The following is an 18926-nucleotide window of genomic DNA, read 5'->3' as shown; positions in this document are numbered from 1 at the left end:
ATGGGGATCGTCAAGAAGATGTTTTATGATCAAATGAATAAAGATCGTTTTTTGAGTTACTTCCACTTTCTGGGTTGTAAGTCTATGCGGAGGGTGACCTGCTTCTGTTTAACAGACAGCTCGAAACAGGTGTTCGTTTGGCTTTCACATAAGCAGCCGTTTGGCATTAAGCCAATAACCACGGTTGCTTATGATTCCTCCAATGGAGGTTTAAATTTTACTCGCCATCATCCATGCATGCACCCATTTTCACCCAGAAGTAGATCGTCGTCGAGGCTAAAGTGGGTCATAGAACTATACTGTGCAACCGCATACCTAACCATCCCCCCAACCGGCACCGCAAAAGCAAGACACGATAGTCGATGGTGAGGATCAGGATTCACCATTCAGGACCCAGATCCACCAGACATGGAATCCATCTAAGAGAGATTAACAGCATGGGGAAATGATTAGGAGTGCCAAATGGGTGGATTTGGTAAGGGTTGAATATCAATTCACCCTGACCCATTTGATCCATGCATATTGACCCCTTAACCTACACTCACCCATATTGATCCACCTACCCTTACTTATAAAAACAAAATTGGATCAGGATGGCCCGTATACCCGAAATAATAATTTTAAGAGGAACATCTCTCTCAAAGTTGTCACGTGGTAGGAACGGGTCAGGTTGACCCATATACTGAAAATAACAACTTTGTGAGAGGAACATCTCTCAATACTGTCATGTGGCAGAAATGGGTCGAGGCAACCCATATACTTGAAAATAACAATTTTTGAGAGAATAATCTCTCCCAAGGATTCCACGTGAAAGAATTGGGTCGAGTTGACACGTATACCCGAAAAAAATTGTTTTGGCAAATCATCTCTCTTAAGACCGCTACATGACAGAAATGGGTTGAGTTGACCCATATATCCGAAAAAACATTTTTGAGAGAATCATCTCTCTCAAGACTGTCACGTGACAAAAAATGGGTTAGGTCAACCCGTATACCTGAAAATGCAAAAATTTTAGATAAATGCAGAAAATACAAAAAATGCAAAAATACCAAAAAATTGTAGAAAATTTAGAAAATTACAAAAAATACCAGAATTTTACAAAAATTGCAAGAAATGCATGAAAAAACAAAAAAAATGCAGAGATTATGTAGAAAAGCACCAAAATTTGTAGAAAACGCAGAAAAATACCAGACATTTTCAAAAAAAAAAAGTAAAAAAATACCAAAGAATTGCAAAAAATACCAAAAATTACAGAAATTTAAAAAATGCATAACTTTTATAAAAATGCTTTCATAAAAGTACTTTTATACTTATAAAAGTACTTCCCTAAAGTACTTTCGTAAATGTGTTGTCGTAAAAGTACTTTTATGCTTTCATAAAAGTACTTTTACAAAAGTGCTTTTGTAAATGTACTTTTACAAAAGTGCTTTTGTAAAAGTACTTTCATAAAAGTACTTTTGTAAAAGTATTAAAAGTGTTTTTCATAAAATTACTTTATAAAATTACTTTTATAAAATTATTTTCATGTAAAATTGTATTTGAACATAAAAGTTAATAAAATCTATTTTCTTTCATTTATAATCACAAAATGAAAAGTGACATGATGGTTTCGATATATAATGAGATGTATGCGCTAAGAGACCTGAATTTGAGTCACTTCAAGTCAACTATTGTATTTTTGAAATTTGGTGAATATAAACCCAACCCATCTTGACTCCCACGACCAAACCCACCCTGACACCTCAACCCAACCCTATGACTAACCTTCTAATCAGGCATCATTTTTTCAAAGCTTGGCTCGCCTTGAATTATAACTTCCAGTCTTCTACCCACATGATAATAGGGATATGGAACATTTCAACAGGCGGACACCAATGGCGGCTCCAGAGATTCTGAACTAGGGGACACAAGCAAGCTCACGACGCCAAAATTTGAACTCAGTATTGCTTTTAAAACCCTTTCAAAGGCATTCGTATCAGGCATTTTCCTAGGCCATCTTAATTATCGATTTGAGCACCAAAAGATCAGAATCATCAGCTATAAAGAGATCTCTTGGGCAGATCAATTTGATAGATTATCGATCTTTCTACTTACGAAGATCACTGCCATTGCCTCTCCGGCCATCTAAAAATGATCAGAATGTTTTCCTTTTTTTTTTTTTTGCCCTTTTCCATATGGGAGTAGTGGTTGGGGTGGGTAAACTCCAAAAAAAATATATTAAGCTCCACTATCATCCCTCTGGCCATCACCACTGTCATTGTCTCTCCGTACATCAAAAAAGGATCACAATGGCTTTTATACTTTGGTGTATTTCACAAAAACAAGCTTTTGATTTTCAGAAAGTATGTTTTATTAAAAGAAATTCATTTTTGTGAAATTTCTTTCCAGATCTTGTGAGATAAGAGTTATTACTTGTCTACACAAATTATAAAGTAATGGAAGCGTAGCTTAGACTATTTATTTTCAACACAAAATGCAGTAAATTTTTTAGGTTGAAATTTATGAGCTATGTTTTCACCACTTTTACAATGAAAATAAGTTTTCGCTATAAAAGGGGTGGTAATAATAGCTGAAATATTCCAGTCTAAAGAATTTTATGTCCATTTCATGGAGGAACAAACAAAGCCTAATGAAAATAACACATGCAGGCGTGATTGCTAAGAATGAAGCTTAAGTTGATCATTATCACTTAAATATTACCATTTTTCTGTATCAGTTTTAAACTATTAATAACCCACAACAACAATATGCTTCCTGTTTTCCCCCACTGCACCACAATGTTTCCCATTCTTCATCATACCACTATGCACCAACTATGAACTACCTGTAACATCATAACCAGGAATAAGATAAGAAATCTTGTTAAGCAGCATAAAAGAAACATTCTGTAACAGAACCACAGAACCATTTCAAGTACAGCATCACATGACAAAGGAGATTCAGAAACAGAGATTTTTTTTTTATAAATAACATCAATTCCATTAAAATAATGAATAGATACAAGAAGATCCCCTTAGAGGCGCGAGGAGCAGCATCTCCAAACAGCAAATACACAAACTACAACAGAGAAAACATGAATGTTGAAATTAAAACAATAGTTACAATTGTGCCCAGAACAATGTTTCCCTATTTATCCCTTGTTTTGCCAAGACATCAGCAAAAGCATTAGCTGATCTCCCTACCCATTGTACTGTTATAGACATATTTCTTGTCAGCCATTTGAATTTCTTTAACTCATTTTTGTAGCCCCAAGTGACATCCTCCGGATTATTTAACCAGTCCACCACTGTCTTAGAGTCTCCTTCAATCAGAAGCTGCTCCACGCCCACTTCTTTTGCAAGAAGTATTCCTTGTATTGCAGATAGCAGTTCTGCCTGGATAGAGTTCCCAACTCCTAAAGGGCCAGAGTAGATTAAGACAACCTCTCCAGCCTCATTCCTCAGTACACCTCCCATCCCAGAGGGACCCGGGTTACCCTGGCTACTCCCATCAAAATTCAGCTTCAAAGAACCAAGAGGAGGGGGGACCCAGCTAGTCACTGCCCTTCCCTTGTAGGAGGAACAGCTTGCTACCAACTTCCAATCCTTCCAACAATCAGCAAAAGTAAAATGGTTAAATAATTCTAGAGTCTCTAACCAATGTAAAGATCTGAACAAAATGCAGTCCTTTAAGGTTTGACTGCTTCTTCCTTTTTCTTGGAAGATTCTGGCATTCTTTTCCTCTCATATTGTCCATAACAATGCTTCTTGTGAGCATCTCCACATTTTCCTTCCTCTTTTATGGGGCCAAGAGAAGAAAGAAGGGTTAAAGATTGTGCTTACTTCTGCTGGCATATCCCAACTAGACCCAAACAAAGATAGAAGTCAAGCCCAAAGCTCTACAGTGACACTACAAGATAAAAATAGATGATTTTTTTTATCAATAGATAAAAATAGATGATTACAATCCTCAACATGAGATCTGCAAAGAATGCACTGTTTGGTGAAATACAAAGGACGGGTCTTCTCTTTTGTAGGTTGTCCATCATGCTTACTTTACCATGCCACACTTCCCAACACAAAGCCATAACCTTGGGAGGACCAGCCTACACCAGACTTATTTGAAAGGGAAACTCTGATGAGAGGGAGATTGGCAGAGGAACTTGAAAAAGGAACCACAAGAAAAAGACCCTTTGGGGTGAATGGGCCCAAATCCTTTTATCAAGTTTCGAGGGATCCAACCAAACCTTATCAAGGAGACATAGAAGAGTAGACAAGCACTCAATTTCCTCATCCCTTAATCCTTTACGGAAACCAAAATCCCAAGACAAATTAGTAAGGATAAATTCAACGGAAGGAATTTTGAGATCACCTCATTTTTATACAAGGAAACAGAGTACAATGAAGGAAAAAGGTCTTTCAAAGGGAGAACTCCAACCCAAATGTCCTCCCAAAACCGAATAGAATTACCTGAACAAGCACCATACCTGACACAATTAAGGAACTGCGGAAGAACTTTGTGAATTGCTTTCCAAGGTGTGGCTAGGTTATCCCTCCTTGATGCACCAGCATCCCAACCACTCTCTGAACATCCATGAATACTCTTCACTACTTCGTGCTAGAGTCTATTCCGCTCTAAAGGCCATCTCCACAACCACTTCCCTAACAAAGCTGAGTTCTTTTTAAGCACATTCTCGAGCCCTAATCCTCCCTCCTCTTTGCTTCTACCCACAACCCCCCACTTAATTAAATGGTCTTTTTTACCTTCTCCCGGTTCCCACAGAAAATCTCTCATCAATTTTTCCAACTTCTTCACTTCCCTAGACGGTATCCTAAAGACAGAGAGATAATAGGTAGGTAGATTCATGAGGGTAGCTTTTATCAAAGTGATCCTCCCACCCAAAGAGAGATAATTTTTCTTCCAAACAGCTAGTCTCTTTTCTCACTTCTCCAAGACTGGGGTCCAGAACCTACTCTCCCTGGGGTTTGCTCCCAACAGAAGCCCTAAGTAAGACAAAGGCCAGGAGGAAATGGAGCACTCAAGACAGCCTGCAATCGCCTCAACCTCCTCAAAAACTAAATTTACTCCGGCTATGCAGCTTTTTCCTAGATTGATTTTCAAATTATAGATTCCTTCAAAAACTGTAATCAATTCTTTCAAATTTTCCACCTTCTCACCAAAACCTCCCTCATAGAAGATCATCAAGTCATCTGCAAACTGAAGGTGAGTGACTGGAATTCGGTTTGTGCCTACTCTCCAACCCCTTATCGCATTTTCCCTATGAGCCCTAGTGATAATTCGACTAAACACATCAGCTACCAAGGTAAAGAGGAAGGGTGAAAGTGGGTCCCCTTGTCTGGTTCCCCTACTAGCTGGAAAAAAAATCCCTCACCACCCCATTTACTAGGATGGAATAGTGACAAGAGCTAACACAACCAGCCATCCAACTACACCATCTTTCCCCAAACCCACACTTCCTCAAAACCTCTAGTAGGAACTGCCAGTCCACCAAATCATAGGCTTTCTCCAGATCAAGCTTACAAACAAAGCCTCTCTGCTTGGACCTCTTCATCTCTTCCACACATTCATTGGCAATCAGAATTTGATCAATTATCTGATGCCCTTGGATGAAAGCCCCTTGAGCCTGACTAAAAATGGAGGGGAGGATTTCTTTAATCCTTAAAGACAAGACCTTGGCTAGGATTTTATAAATACTAGTCACCAAACTAATTGGCCTAAAATCTTTAGGATGGAGAGCATCGGCTTTCTTTGGAACTAGGGCCAAGAATGTGGAATTAATGCCTCAACTGACTATATGCTTCTCTGCGAACTCATTAAAAACCTCACAAAGATCATCTTTTATCACCTCCCAACAATCCTGGTAAAAAGCCATTATAAAACCATATGGTCCTGGAGCTTTGGACCTGTCCATTCCATCAAAAACATCGCCTTCCTAATCTCTTCTTCCTCAAAGTTTCTTTCCAACCACCTAACCTAATCTTCCTCCAACCTTGACCAATCAATCCCTTCGATTTCCCTCCTCTCTTCCAAGGGTCTTTTGTAAATCGATTTGAAATATTCCACAAACTTCCTAGCAATATCATCCTGGTTAGTGAATTCCTCCCCCCTACCTCTAACTTAGACACAATTTTTTCTCCTCCTCCCATTTGCTACATCATGAAAAAACTTGGTATTCCCATCACCTTACTTAATCCATCTATGCCTCGATTTCTGCCTCCAGCTTATTTCTTCCCTCAGTAGGACCTCTTCTAGGTCCTTCTTCAACTGTCCCCTCAGAGCACTCTCCCGCTCCTCCATTCTAGATTGGGCCTCTCTTTCATCCAACTCTTCTATCCTAGAGATTAGATTCACTTTTTGCTCCTCAAGTCTTCCAAAATGTTCCTTATTCCAAACTTTTATTTTGGCTCTTATCCTCTGTAGTTTCTTGTGAAATCTTACCCCTTTCCATTTTGTCCCCCTCAATTCCTCATTCCACCAAAACTTTACTTTATTCACAAAATCCGGGTGGGTTAGCCACATGTTTTCAAACCTAAAGGGTCTAGGTCCACTGATAAAATCTTCCACACCTATTCTTATAGGACAATGATCTGAGGTCACCCTAGGCAAAGCTCTAGACACCAAGTTTCCCCAATAGTTCTCCCAGTCAACATTAAAGAAAAATCTTTCCAACTTCGACCACAAGGGCACTTCCTGTAAGTTAGACCAAGTAAATCGAGTTTGCACTAGTGGGATCTCCTTTAACTCACAATCAGCAATAAAGCTATTAAACTTTCTCATGCTAGTTGTGATGGTTTGTTGGGAGTTATTAGTTTCTTCAGAAAATCTTATCACATTAAAATTCCCTCCCAAACACCATGGACCTTCCCATAAACCTTGAATTGCATACAGTTCCTCCCACATGTCATTCCTTTCTCTATAATTATTGGGACCGTAGACATTAGTTAACAGCCAAGTGAAGTCATCCTCTACATTCTTAAATTTGATGGAAACTGAGAATCTCCCTATTAACTCCTCCACTACCTCTACTATATCATCTTTCTAAAGTGTGACAATTCCCCCTGAGGCTCCCCAAGATGGGGCTGAAATCCATCCTACTCCTCTAGACCTCCACACACTCCTCACCCATCTTCTATCCAGCTCTGACAACTTTGTTTCTTGCAACATAACAATATCAGGTCTTTCCCTTTTAAGTCCTTAACCACCCTCCTTTTCCTTGCACTCCCTAAACCCCTAACATTCCAACTAACTATCCTCATAGGCACAAACCAACAGAACACCCTCAACCTTAAACCACAACTCCTTACTTCAATCCCTTTCTCCTATCTCCTCTACCACTAAACTCTAAGTTCCCTTCTATGTCACAAATTAATCTTTCCACCTCTGACCTTTTTTTCTTTTCTTTTTTCTTTTTTTCCTCCCTCCTCTTATTGAATGTTTCCACTTGTTTACTCCTTTCAGCCTGATCCCCCTTACCAAAAACCTCCACTAATGAGGTTTGAAGTTTCTCCTCTAACAGGTCATCCCCTTCCTTTCCCCTACCCATGACCACTTCATTGAGTCCATCCATATATTCTTCATTTTGTTTGAGTAACTCAAACTCTGTGCAAATCAGTCTCCAAACCAGTCTCCAAGCTTCATCTAACTCTTTACTCTTTTCTTCAAGATTGCCTTCCCCAACTCTCCCTTCTTCCACCTTTAAGCATACTTTTGTCGTACATTCTGGATGGGATGCTGGTACATCTGTTTCAGGCATATCACACTGGTTAGTATCCACAAATAAACTGACAATCATACCTGATTGGTTAAGGAGAGCATTCGAGAAGCTAGGACTGGACTATTTGCCATAAACGACCGAGTCTGGTGTCATTTCCTTGCAAGGGAACTTTTGTAAAGTGTTCATGGTAAAGTTAACAACAACACCTAACTTACTCCCTTGAAGACCCGACTCTAGTACTCCCCTTTCTGGTTCATCCTTATCCAAGTTCAATAGAGAGGGTTGAGTTTTTCCATTTAAATCCCGAGAGCCCTGAGAGATTACGTTGACTTCCTCAGCTTGAGATAGAAGGAGCTGTCCAGTATTTGCAGCGTCTCCTGTACTTCTTTCTTCCTTGGAATAGTCTGCAACAGTCCCCTCTTCTTCTAAGAACAGAACCTATGTATTCAAGCTTCCTTTTTCTATCAAGTTTTGTCTTGTGCACGGATCAAGACTACCTAGACTCGAGGCTCCATCTAACTCAAAGTCCTCATCACTACTGCTTTCTTCTCCAGAACAAACACCAGATTCTAGCCTTTCTAACACAGACCGCTTGATGCTTCTTGGATTCCGCCTCTCAGGCGACAGCCGATTCAGGTTCTTTGCTGGGATCCATTGCAGGGAGCAACTTGAGTGTTGACGGTTAACATTGTCTATCAGAGGTTCCCTCCCACTGTTCACGTGCTGCATTAAGTGATCATGTGACCTCCCTGTCACATGTGGACTTAAGTAACTATATGTGACCTCCCTGTGGTCATGTGTGGACTTAAGTGACCATGTGACCTCCCTGTGGTCACGTGTAGACTTAAGTGGTCATGTGACCTTGGCTTCTTAGAAATGGGCTCAAAGCTGGGCCCAACTAAATAAGATTTTCTCTCCCTTGGCCCAGGAGAAATAAGAAAGTCCACAGGCTCAGCATTCTTGTCCGACTGAATATTAGGCCCACCATTTCGACCCACCCCCAGTTCACCCAGTTTCTTTGTTGGCCCAAAAGCTGGCTTCTTAAAACTTGCCTCTTCTTTATTCCCCTCCCCAACCTTGAAACTTTTTGTGGCATGTTCCCAACCACTTGTGAAAAGACCTGCTGCATGTCAGAGGGGTTACTTGTGTTTTAAGCCTTTGACTTTCCAAAAAAACCCTTGTTTTTATTGTTAGACAGTTTTGTATGCCCTTAGCTTCAATCCGATTTGATGTACTTTTGTTATTTAGTGTAAATAAATAAAGTGCATGTTTGATTCATGTTGTTTGGTATAATTCTGTGCAAGACCCTAAAATTGGACACTTATAGAGACTCGTGTTAGTTTTAAATGTTCACAGCCATTAAGGGAGAGGTCCTCTCTTGTCGGGCAGTGCTTGATCATTAAGGGCTGAGAGGTTAAGTGTAAAACCATTTAGGATATTACCTGATGGGCTAATCTTGCACCTGCCCATAGTCCCTGGGTTTTTATAAGATGGCTTGGCCAAGGGACCACTTAATGTAAGTGTTGGGCCTATAAGGTCCATGTGATGGGCTCAAGGGGGTCATTGAGTCTTTCAGTGAATTCGGCTGGGCTTTGTAATAAAGGCTGGGCCGAACCCGTGTGGCTGGTGTGTAGATCAATGCTTGGGTCCCACACCATACAAAGAAGCCCAACTGGGCAGCAGATTGGAAACTAGTTAAGCACTGAACACTTAATGGGCCAAAAGCCCATTTCGACCTGGGCTGATATAATCACCCATCAATGGGGCAGATCTGGGATTAAAGTTAGCAAAAGGATTGGGCCTCTAACCTTATCCACTCTGGGAGACCAAATTCAAATCAGATTTGAATCTGGTAACCTCCTGATAAGATCAGGAGTAAGCTAACTTAATCTGCAGATAGGATTAAGATCATCCCCTATCCAAATACTGATTTGGATTGGGATAACTCCTAATTAGGAGGTTTTCTTAATCAAGAAGAAAAGAGGAGAAACCCTAAGAGAGATAATCAAATTTCGAACCTAGGGTTGTGTGCAAGAAATCATCCTGCGAACTGAGATTGGATCTCATACAAACTCCAGAGAGAAGAGAAGCAATTCAACCATCTTCGTCCCAAGAGTTCTCCTCCAGCCGCCGCCATTCTTTCTGGCAAGATTCGATCTCTGAAGAAGAAAGAAATCAAGAAATCAATTCTTGACATCAGTCTTGCAAAAGGACTGAAAAAGATTTGGTGCTCAGAGTTTCCAAAGGATTCTTGAGAAGGATCCAGTGTGTAGGACGCACTCTGCTGGTTCCGTTCCACTACAGTTGTGTCATCTTCAGCAGGAGCGGATCTTGGTGTCCTCTTTGGGCATGAACACCAACTTTAGGAGATACTGCTTCTCTGGATCAGGTATAATTCCCCCCTTCCCCTTTTGGTTCATATCTGGTTCGATTATGGTTCAAGTAGGATCCTTGAATATTGTATTCTAAAATTAGGGAATACGATTCCCAGTTAGGAGAAGGTAGGAAAATTTGTGAAATTCGCCCACCTATTCCACAATATTTATGGCATCCATTAGATGGATCCTACCATTCTTTCATTTATGACTCCCCAAAAGCTGTTGGCACATTTTAGTGTAAAACCCAGATTTTTTTAAGACTTCCAATCTGCTTCCTCCACGTACAGCTGCTTCCTCCACCTGTTCTCCTCCCTCCATTCTTGCTTCCTTCCACAAGCTTGCTCCAATGGAGGAAGCCAACCAGACTGACACGGAAACTCCCTCCACTCTAATCTCCACCTTTCTTGGTATATCTTCAGGCCACACTCCATTGAGAAGGATAGCCGCAGAGTGGAGGTCCCCCCATTAAGCACCATCCAGTCTCCCTTCACAGATGGAATGGAAGCTCTATTATCCTTATCAGAACCCCATCTTCAATCGAGAAGTTCTTGGCATTAGAGAGGGGATTCCATTTGAATGCTGTGACAGTCCCCAGATCAGTCTGGAAGTTGATAGCCGAGAGGTCTACTCTGTTCTCCCCAAAATCAACTACAGCTTTACATTTATCAAAGGGAGTCACAATAAACTCGTACTTCGGTTTCAAGTTCAATATTAAATAATCTGCAACTCTCCTCCTCCATTCAACATTCTTTGTGTTCTCTCACTCTTCCTTCTTCGAGTAATCCAAAACCCTGCATTGACCATTGGCTTTTGCTAAGATTAAGTAGATGTTCAAGACTGCTATCAGTCTTGAACCCTAATAGATTTCAGGTTCAAAAAAGGAAAAAAAAGGTATAGAGGAGAGAGGAGAAAGAGTAGAGAGCGAGCAGTAGAACACAAGAATTGAAAGGAAGGACAGAATCTGAATGTTCTGCCGCCGCCACTTCTATTTAGTATTTATAGGTTATGCTAGTTACATGAAAGGACAAATCTGCCCTTGGTATTTACATAACACATAAAACAATATAAAACTGAAATATAAATAACTGGAATAACAGATTGACCATCAGCTAACCCTAGGATGACCAGGGCACATTCTACCCTACGGACAGAGTGGGACCACAGCTGTGGGGCCCACATCAGTGTTCTCTACAGATTACAGATCCCTGCTCCATGCTTCCAGTTAAGGTATCTCTCTCAACCACCCCATCTTCTTTTCCTGAACTCTCTTTTGTTCTTGTTATCCACGGAGCAAAAATTCCTGAAGCACCTTACGCACATCCCTCCACCCCTGGTTTTGTTTTCCTGCTGGGAAACAAACCAGCTGTTTCTTTCCTCCACCAAAGAACTCAGCCAGGCTATGTAGCACCCTTTCACATTCTTTATGCTTTCAACAGTATATTTCTTACCTTTATCAACTGCAAGCTCTTGACTGTTATTTTGCTTACCTTTCAAACTAGCCCCTTCCACAAACTTCTGCAACCATTCCACTACTTTTGTCCAAGACAACAGAACCATAGCCCTCCTTGCTTCCCTTATCTTCAGACTCAGCTTTCCTCTACCTTTCTCTTCCTCAAACAGGAAAACCTTAGCTTCAACCTTCAGATTTCTTCTCCATCTTCCTGCCTCCACGAACCTTTTCTCCATTCCCAAGTCAGGACTTTGTTTTTCCCCTTCTCCTTAGAAACAGAGAATATTAATAGGTCCCCACCTAAGAGATGGCAGGGCAAAATTTGTTTTCGAAGATGAATTCAACTGAGCTTTTTACATAAATAATTGGATGGTTGCGATAGGTTGGGGATGGGTACACATATCATGTTGCTTTCCATGTAGACACTCTCCTAGAGGGCGCATACACTACTAGATCCTGTTCCTCTAGATCTCTCACAAATTAGGTGCACTGAATAAAACCAAATAAACTGGTAAAGAATCTAACGATCTAACAACAGAGAAGAATTTCATTGACTAAATAGGAAATTAATTTTAGATTTCAACCAGTTGGACAAAAGTTGAGAAGATGTAGAAATCCCAATCTCTTTCAGTACAACAGATTTTTTGGGTAAGGACCTGCAGCAGATCTGATGAGGCTCTATATTTCAATCAGAAGCACCAGATGCACAATCTTACATGGTGAGTGATAAAAGAATAATAGACAGTAAAAATAAATAGGAAATAGTGAGTGATAAATAGGAAACCAGATGCACAATCTGATGAGGATCTATATTTTTCAGGAGTTGATGGGTAAATCTTTACAGAAGCAAGCATATGATGAGGTCAAAATTTTAATTAGATGGAACAACTCCCACTTGGAATAAACCGTTACCTTGCTGAAACAAAAACCAACTTACAGAACTTCCCTATATCTAGGAATAAACCGCAACCTTGCCTATCCAAGACAGTTTGATTCAGACAGCAAAACTTAAACAACACAGTAAAAAAGAAAAAATAATTCCAAAAACTATGATACCAGGTCTTAAGGCAGCTGGATTGAGGCAAGAAACCTGGGGAGCACCCAGAACTAATTAAAACACTTCAGACAATATGAAAACGGATAAGAATTACTAGGTCAAATGGCTAGATGGTTCATGTAATACCATAATCACAGTTACAATATCCACAACATCCCTCAGAATGCCTACTATCAATCTGGCTTGAAATCCCAGTTCCTCAACCTCTGCAACAAGGATGCAAAGGGAGCACAGTTCCTCAACTTCTGCAATAAGGTTGCAAAGGGAGCACCAATCTTTCAAGATTTCAAGCAAAGCTCAGATTACTAAATATTTCATCACTAAAATGTGGAGTTTTTTTTTTTTTTTTTGAAGAGTAAAATGTGTGGAAGTATGATAACATAGGGACTAAGGCAATCATAAACATATATGGCAGATTCAAACCATCTAATGTAGGGGACTCTCTGGATAGTCCACGTGTTTAATCCTCCAGTCTACATCAACCCTATACCCAAGCTCATGATTATGATTGCTCCAATTTTTCCCATAAAAGTCTTATTGTGTACAGATGGTAAGTGTTCTAGGCTGATATTTGCCCCATGAATAGAGGTTTGCCAGAGGAAATTGCATGTTGCTTTTGACCCCCCCCCCCAACTAATTGGCACATTGGGCATTCCTTAATGATTAGAATTCTTCATTAAATGATCTAACCATTTAGCGAGATTCCCTAAACAGCTCAGGAAAATAAAGTGTTTCCACCCAAAAGACCTTGTCATATCTGCAAAATAAGTCTTATTTTTATGGAGAACATTTTAATCTGGCACATACTCTAGACAACCTTTTATACATCCTCTTAATAGAAATAGAATTTTTCATGGATCTTAATAGAAAGAGATTTAAAAGCAAACATGCCCTCACAGACCTCACCTCATACCATTCCCTATAACATTAAAACCTATACAACTTAGTTACCAAAACAAAGCTTTAATACTAGATAGTTACTAAAACAACAGGGAACGAACTACCACTAATTAAAGTGGCACTTCGAAATCTGAAACATTGTGACTAATGTCTGAAACTAATCAGATTAGTAGCCATTCCCACATTCAGTACATTTAAATATACCCCTGAAAGGCTAACTTAAATCTAAGGTTTTGCTCTGATCAACAAGTGATTGTATCACCATGGCACCACCTATGACTTATTAGTGGTGCACGTATTTTTATAGTTGGGATAAGGCTTGATGATAAGTGTTTTTTATAGTAAAGAAAACTCATTAAAAGGAAAAACTCAAGAATAGATGATAAAAATCACCTAGGAAAGTAAAAGGAAAGGCACAGCCCCACCAAGGCACCAACAACTCCAACCCCAGAAGCAACACTCAACATAGTATAATACAACAATGACAAATTTTAGCGGACATTTCTGACATGTTTTGATTTTTGAAACCATGGAAAAAAACTCAGTGAATAACCCCATTTATTAAAGCATATGAAGTGGGCTTGGAAAAGACCCAATTGGCATGGCAAGTCAAGATCCACAGCACTAGTAGTTTACAGAAGAAAAGGTTGTATTTGGAGATAATTTATATCTTAAGATATCTAAAACTTGAAATGAGAAAGAAAACCACTATTATACATTCACCTTCGTTTAATATTCAGCATGCATTTGTATTTCGTCTTTACTAATTATTTATTAATCTTTAGAGGATGCACTAATATTGGAAATTTATACTAAGTTGTATTAAACCTTTGGTTTCTCAATTGCTAATTGCAAATTTATTTCCATTGGAATCTTACCGTAGCAGCATATTTACATTAAATCAGAAAGATTTTTTCCCTTGATTAGAAAAGGATGAGATTCAATCCCATACAAAATAGCTGTCAGTAATTAAACACAGCTTCTATTAAGAAGTGGCCAAGCCTTCTCACTTTCAATAAGTGGTAAAGTGGTCGCATCCTACCATGAGGCTTGGCTAATCCAATGACCTAGTAAACTGACTCAGGGAGATTCATAAGGTTTTCCTACCATGAATAATAAATACAACCAAAGTACCACCTTGGTAAAGTGGTTGCATCTTACCATGAAGCTTGGCCAATCCAATGACCTGGTAAACTGACTCAAGGAGATTCATGAGGTTTTCCCACCATGAATAAAACAACCAAAGTACCACCTTTAATAAGTGGTGAAGTGGTTGCATCTTACCATAAGACTTGGTCAATCCAATGACCCGGTATGCTGACTCAGGGAGATCCATAGATTCACAAGGTTTATTCTGTTTTCACTGTAATATCTAGGAATCCCTCTCCAAGGGATGCTTTTAACAGCTTATATTTCTCTGATTAATGAAATTATGATTCAATTATCAAAAAAAAAAAACAAGAGTTAATGAAAACAGATCATATAGCATAAGAAAATGATGACCAAGATAAAGAAAAATAATTGGAAAAGTAACATCACCAGAACACTTACCAAAAAAAAAGTAACATCAACAAAACAAGAAAGTTATGAGAAGGAAATTAAATCCAATAAGATAAGCTATGAATGAACTTCAAAAATAGAAGGAAATTGTTCACCACTTTGTCTTTTTATTGTTGTAGCCAACAGGGAAATAACTTTTAGCCACCAACTATAGAAAATAGTTCCAACAGCACAATAAAAAACATACATTATTAAGTTCTTAAAGAAGCTAAATGGACATACCCATTTAAGATGGTAAAAACTCCCATTTACATAAGCAGCACGCTATTTTCTGCCAAAATGTGCATGGAATAATTATATGAAGTATCAAAAATAAATTCCAACAACAAATTAACTAAGCAGTAATCTAAAAAACCATACTCACTTTGCTCTAACTTCTGTTCGTGTCTTTCTGACAGGATTTTCTGGCTGATGTACATACTGAGCGTTCACTTTCATTTCTTCCAAGGCATTCTTCTCCAAGATTTCAAGATTTTTCTCTTCAGTCAGGTTTTTGGTGCTTGGTGCTTCATTTGATGCTTCATCAGCCTTGTCTTCCACATTAATTTCTCCACTTACAACCTTTTCCCTGGCTTTGCCAGCAAGTACATCAACCTCCATATCTATAACTGTGGTTTTTGACTTCACATCATCATTGTTGTTTCCACCTGAAGATTTTGAGACACCGTCTTTTGCTTCCTTCACTGCCAGTTTTTTCTTTACATTAGCCAGCTTCTTCAATGGTTCAGTTCCACCCACCTTAAGCAGATCTGCTTTCACAATATTCCCACTTACCTTACCAACATTGGAATCTTTTTCATCAAAGTTGCTTTCTGGTTTGGATGCTTTCACTTCATCAGATATTCCGTGGGCTTTCTCAGATGGTACTTCTGAATTAAATACAACTTCATCAGGATTTTTCGGGCACTCGCCTTCCTCAGGTTTTTCCACATTCGTTTCACCATGCACTGATTTCTTCTCAACTTCTTGTGGTATATCCACATCCATACTGGTATCTGGTTTGTCCACGTCCTTCCCAGTATCTTTTGTAACCGTCGCTCTTGGATGTCTACTTTTTGCAGTTTTTGATGCAACTTTTCTCTTAGTGCCAGTGCACCTTTTCACTGGTTCAGCCCCATCATTATCTTTACTGTTACTAATACCCTTTTCTTTCTCTGGATTATTGATTTCACCAGGCAATCCAATGACCTGGTATCTGCTTTGTCCACTAATGCTTTTAGCATGTGCATCCAACTCCATATCTTTAATCGGGTCATCCATCTTCAAATCCTCAGTACCGTTTCCACTTGGCAACTTTGAACTCCTCTTTTCATATTTTGACTCCCATTTTTGCTTCTTCTGTGCATGCTTTATAGGTTCAGCAGTATCACTAACCTTAACCCCTCTTTTTTTTGTCTTTATTCTGACCCCATCACCATATGAACCCATTCCTTTCTTCTCATTGAGCTCAGTTTTGGACAATAGGGTGAAAGCCTCACTAGGTGAAACCTCAAGCTCAAACCTCTCTTTCTTCAAATCCAATTCCTCCTTATCACCATCATCATAGAAAATCTTGTGGAGCTTATTCTCATTATCAAACGATTTGATGCGCCCAACAAACCATCTTCTTGATCCAGACCAGAAAATCTTCACTCTCTTCCCAACTATCTTGTCAAAGTCACTCTCACACAACACAACTTTCCGAAAGGAAGGCACATCTTTTCTTGGCCGTAGCCTAGATGTGCCTTTCTCTAATGACAACAAGAATGATGATGCTATTTCAGCATCTGCACCTCGTTTACTTCTTCTTGTTGGAGTCTTTGCTACCTCCACGTTCTCCACCTTGGGAACATATTCCCTTACAGAACTTTCAGACTTACCAACCTTAGAATTATCAACTAAACTGCTTTTTCCTGTCATGGACTTATTTCTCTTGGCCTCTTTAACTACACCTTTACTTGTCATTTTGCCCCCATTATCTCCCCCTGGAGCATTTTTACCCTTCATATCATCACCTCCAACACCTGAATCATTCTCCTCCTTGGCATTTAAACTTGCATTTCTCCCCTTAGGCTTATCACTTTCACTATTAGCCTCTTTAACTACACCTTCACCTTTCATTTTGCACCCATTATCTCCCCCTGGAACATTTTTACCCTTCAAATTATCACCTCCAACACCTGAATCATTCTCTTCCTTGGTATTCACACTTGCATTGCTCCCCTTGGACCTATCACTTTCACTGTTGTTTCTATCTAAATCCTCAGCAACCTTGTCACCACTCATCTCATGCTCGATCAATATCTTTTCTTGTGCTTTAGCTTCTGCATCTTCTGTTGTGCTTTTACCACCAGCTCCCTTCTTAACTACCGATCTACCTTTTCTCTTCATCTCTAAAACTCTACACTAATCAAACTTCAAGCCTATCTATCAATAAGCTTCCATCTAACCCCAGCAAGGAAAACCAGATAAACCCCCAGTCCTGCAAAGCCCAAAAAAGAGGCAAAAGATACCGTAAGGTTACTCAACAAATTAACTTTTAGGAACATCAAAACCCCAATAGAATTCAAAAATATTCCAAATTCCAAACTCTAGAAAACCCTAAACCTTTAAAGTTTACAGGCCCTTCTTTTTGTTTTTTCTGGCCTGTTTGTACATTTCTTATGTACATCCCTCCCCTCTTTTTTTTGAATATAGGTTATCTTTCTCTTCAAAATAAATAAATAAAGTTTACAGAATTCACAAACTTATCGCTACAATAAAACCATGAAACTACAGGACTCAATTTTAAAACCATATGAAATAGCTTTCAGTGCTCTACCGAGCAAAGAAAAATGATATTGCCGAAAATCCCAAGTACAACAAAGTTTATAGTAATACTAACCGGGAAAAAAATGATCAGAAATATAGTTAAATACAACCCAAGAAATCCTAATAGAAGAACGCAATCCAAAACCAGAACAAAAACCAAGTTTCTGAATACAACAGACCCCAAACTGAAATGCACAAAAAATAAACCCTAACCTTCAGAAAAAGCTTTCATGCCCACTAGAAACCATTGATGCTACAATCCAAATCCAACTTTCCCTAACAAAAAGAAAATAATAAAAGACAAACAATACATTTGCAAGAAACCCTAGTTTCTAGCTAGTCTCAGCTTGATAAAACACAGAATGAACAAGAAACAAAACCAAAAAGAAAAAGATTTTTCTGAGTATACCTTCGGACAGCTGCAATTTCCTTTCAATACTTTGGGTTCTGGTATGCCAATCTGTTGTAAGGAACCCAAAGCAAACCATGTCAGCTACAAAAAGGAGCGGGAGCTCTCAGAATGACCGACACGTGGCTAGGGGGTGATTTGACTGTTATAGTAACGTTCTGGTCGTTTCCTTTTTTTGCCGAAATCTGGTAAAGGATGAGGATGAATTGATGAAGGCCTCAGCCAAAGCAGGAATGAATTTAATTTAGTGGAAGGAGTGTTGGCGGGCTTTCTAACCTTGGGACATCCTTGGTATTTCGAAATTTCCGTAGATTGGAACCCTTCTTTTTAAGGGAGTGAACTAGTGAATTCTGAACAAATAGATTAAAAGCTTCCTTTTAATCTAGTTTTCTATCCTGATCATTCACCAAAAATAGAAACTCGGCAATTAACATCAGGAAAATTGGAAAACGATATCAGAGCTTTTCAGAATGAAAGTCAAATAAAAAAAAAAAAAGGAATGGGAAAGTAGCAACAAACAACTAAGAATTATGGCCTTGGACACTTTCTGATTTTAATAGCTCTGAATATTAATGGTAAGATATGTTTTGTAGAAAGTAATAGTCGAATTAGTTAGTTCACATAACTGAAAGTAGATTAGTTGAAATAGTACTTCGCATGATAAAGAA

At 39.1% G+C, this 18926-nt stretch overlaps 2 protein-coding genes across 3 annotated transcripts; both read right to left on the bottom strand.

Annotated features, from left to right (window-relative positions):
- Window positions 1-2654: 2654 nt before the first annotated feature.
- On the bottom strand, window positions 2655-18802 carry LOC148844841 (uncharacterized). Of its 2 annotated transcripts, XM_088956335.1 has the most exons (5): window positions 18259-18476; window positions 18063-18125; window positions 15424-17520; window positions 15282-15330; window positions 2655-2824 (listed from the first exon to the last, which is right to left on the bottom strand). In XM_088956335.1, the coding sequence occupies exons 3-4, from the start codon at window positions 17427-17429 to the stop codon at window positions 15324-15326; spliced, it is 2013 nt and encodes a 670-aa protein (XP_088812461.1). In that variant the 5' UTR covers window positions 17430-17520; window positions 18063-18125; window positions 18259-18476; the 3' UTR covers window positions 2655-2824; window positions 15282-15323. The 2 variants fall into 2 exon arrangements, with proteins under 2 accessions (XP_088812461.1, XP_088812460.1); XM_088956334.1 differs by lacking the exon at window positions 18063-18125 and having other exon boundaries at window positions 18259-18802.
- Window positions 6184-6900, bottom strand: LOC148844842 (uncharacterized). Its single transcript, XM_088954241.1, has one exon. It carries the CDS (start codon window positions 6898-6900, stop codon window positions 6184-6186), a length of 717 nt encoding a protein of 238 aa, XP_088810367.1.
- Window positions 18803-18926: the final 124 nt, after the last annotated feature.

Source organism: Nelumbo lutea, chromosome 7 (assembly GCF_056320005.1).
Source record: "Nelumbo lutea isolate HS-2025 chromosome 7, American lotus-T2T, whole genome shotgun sequence".
In the NCBI taxonomy this organism is placed as follows: domain Eukaryota; kingdom Viridiplantae; phylum Streptophyta; class Magnoliopsida; order Proteales; family Nelumbonaceae; genus Nelumbo; species Nelumbo lutea.
Note: the sequence above shows the minus strand (reverse complement) of the source record. Positions and strands in the feature narration are given on the sequence as shown.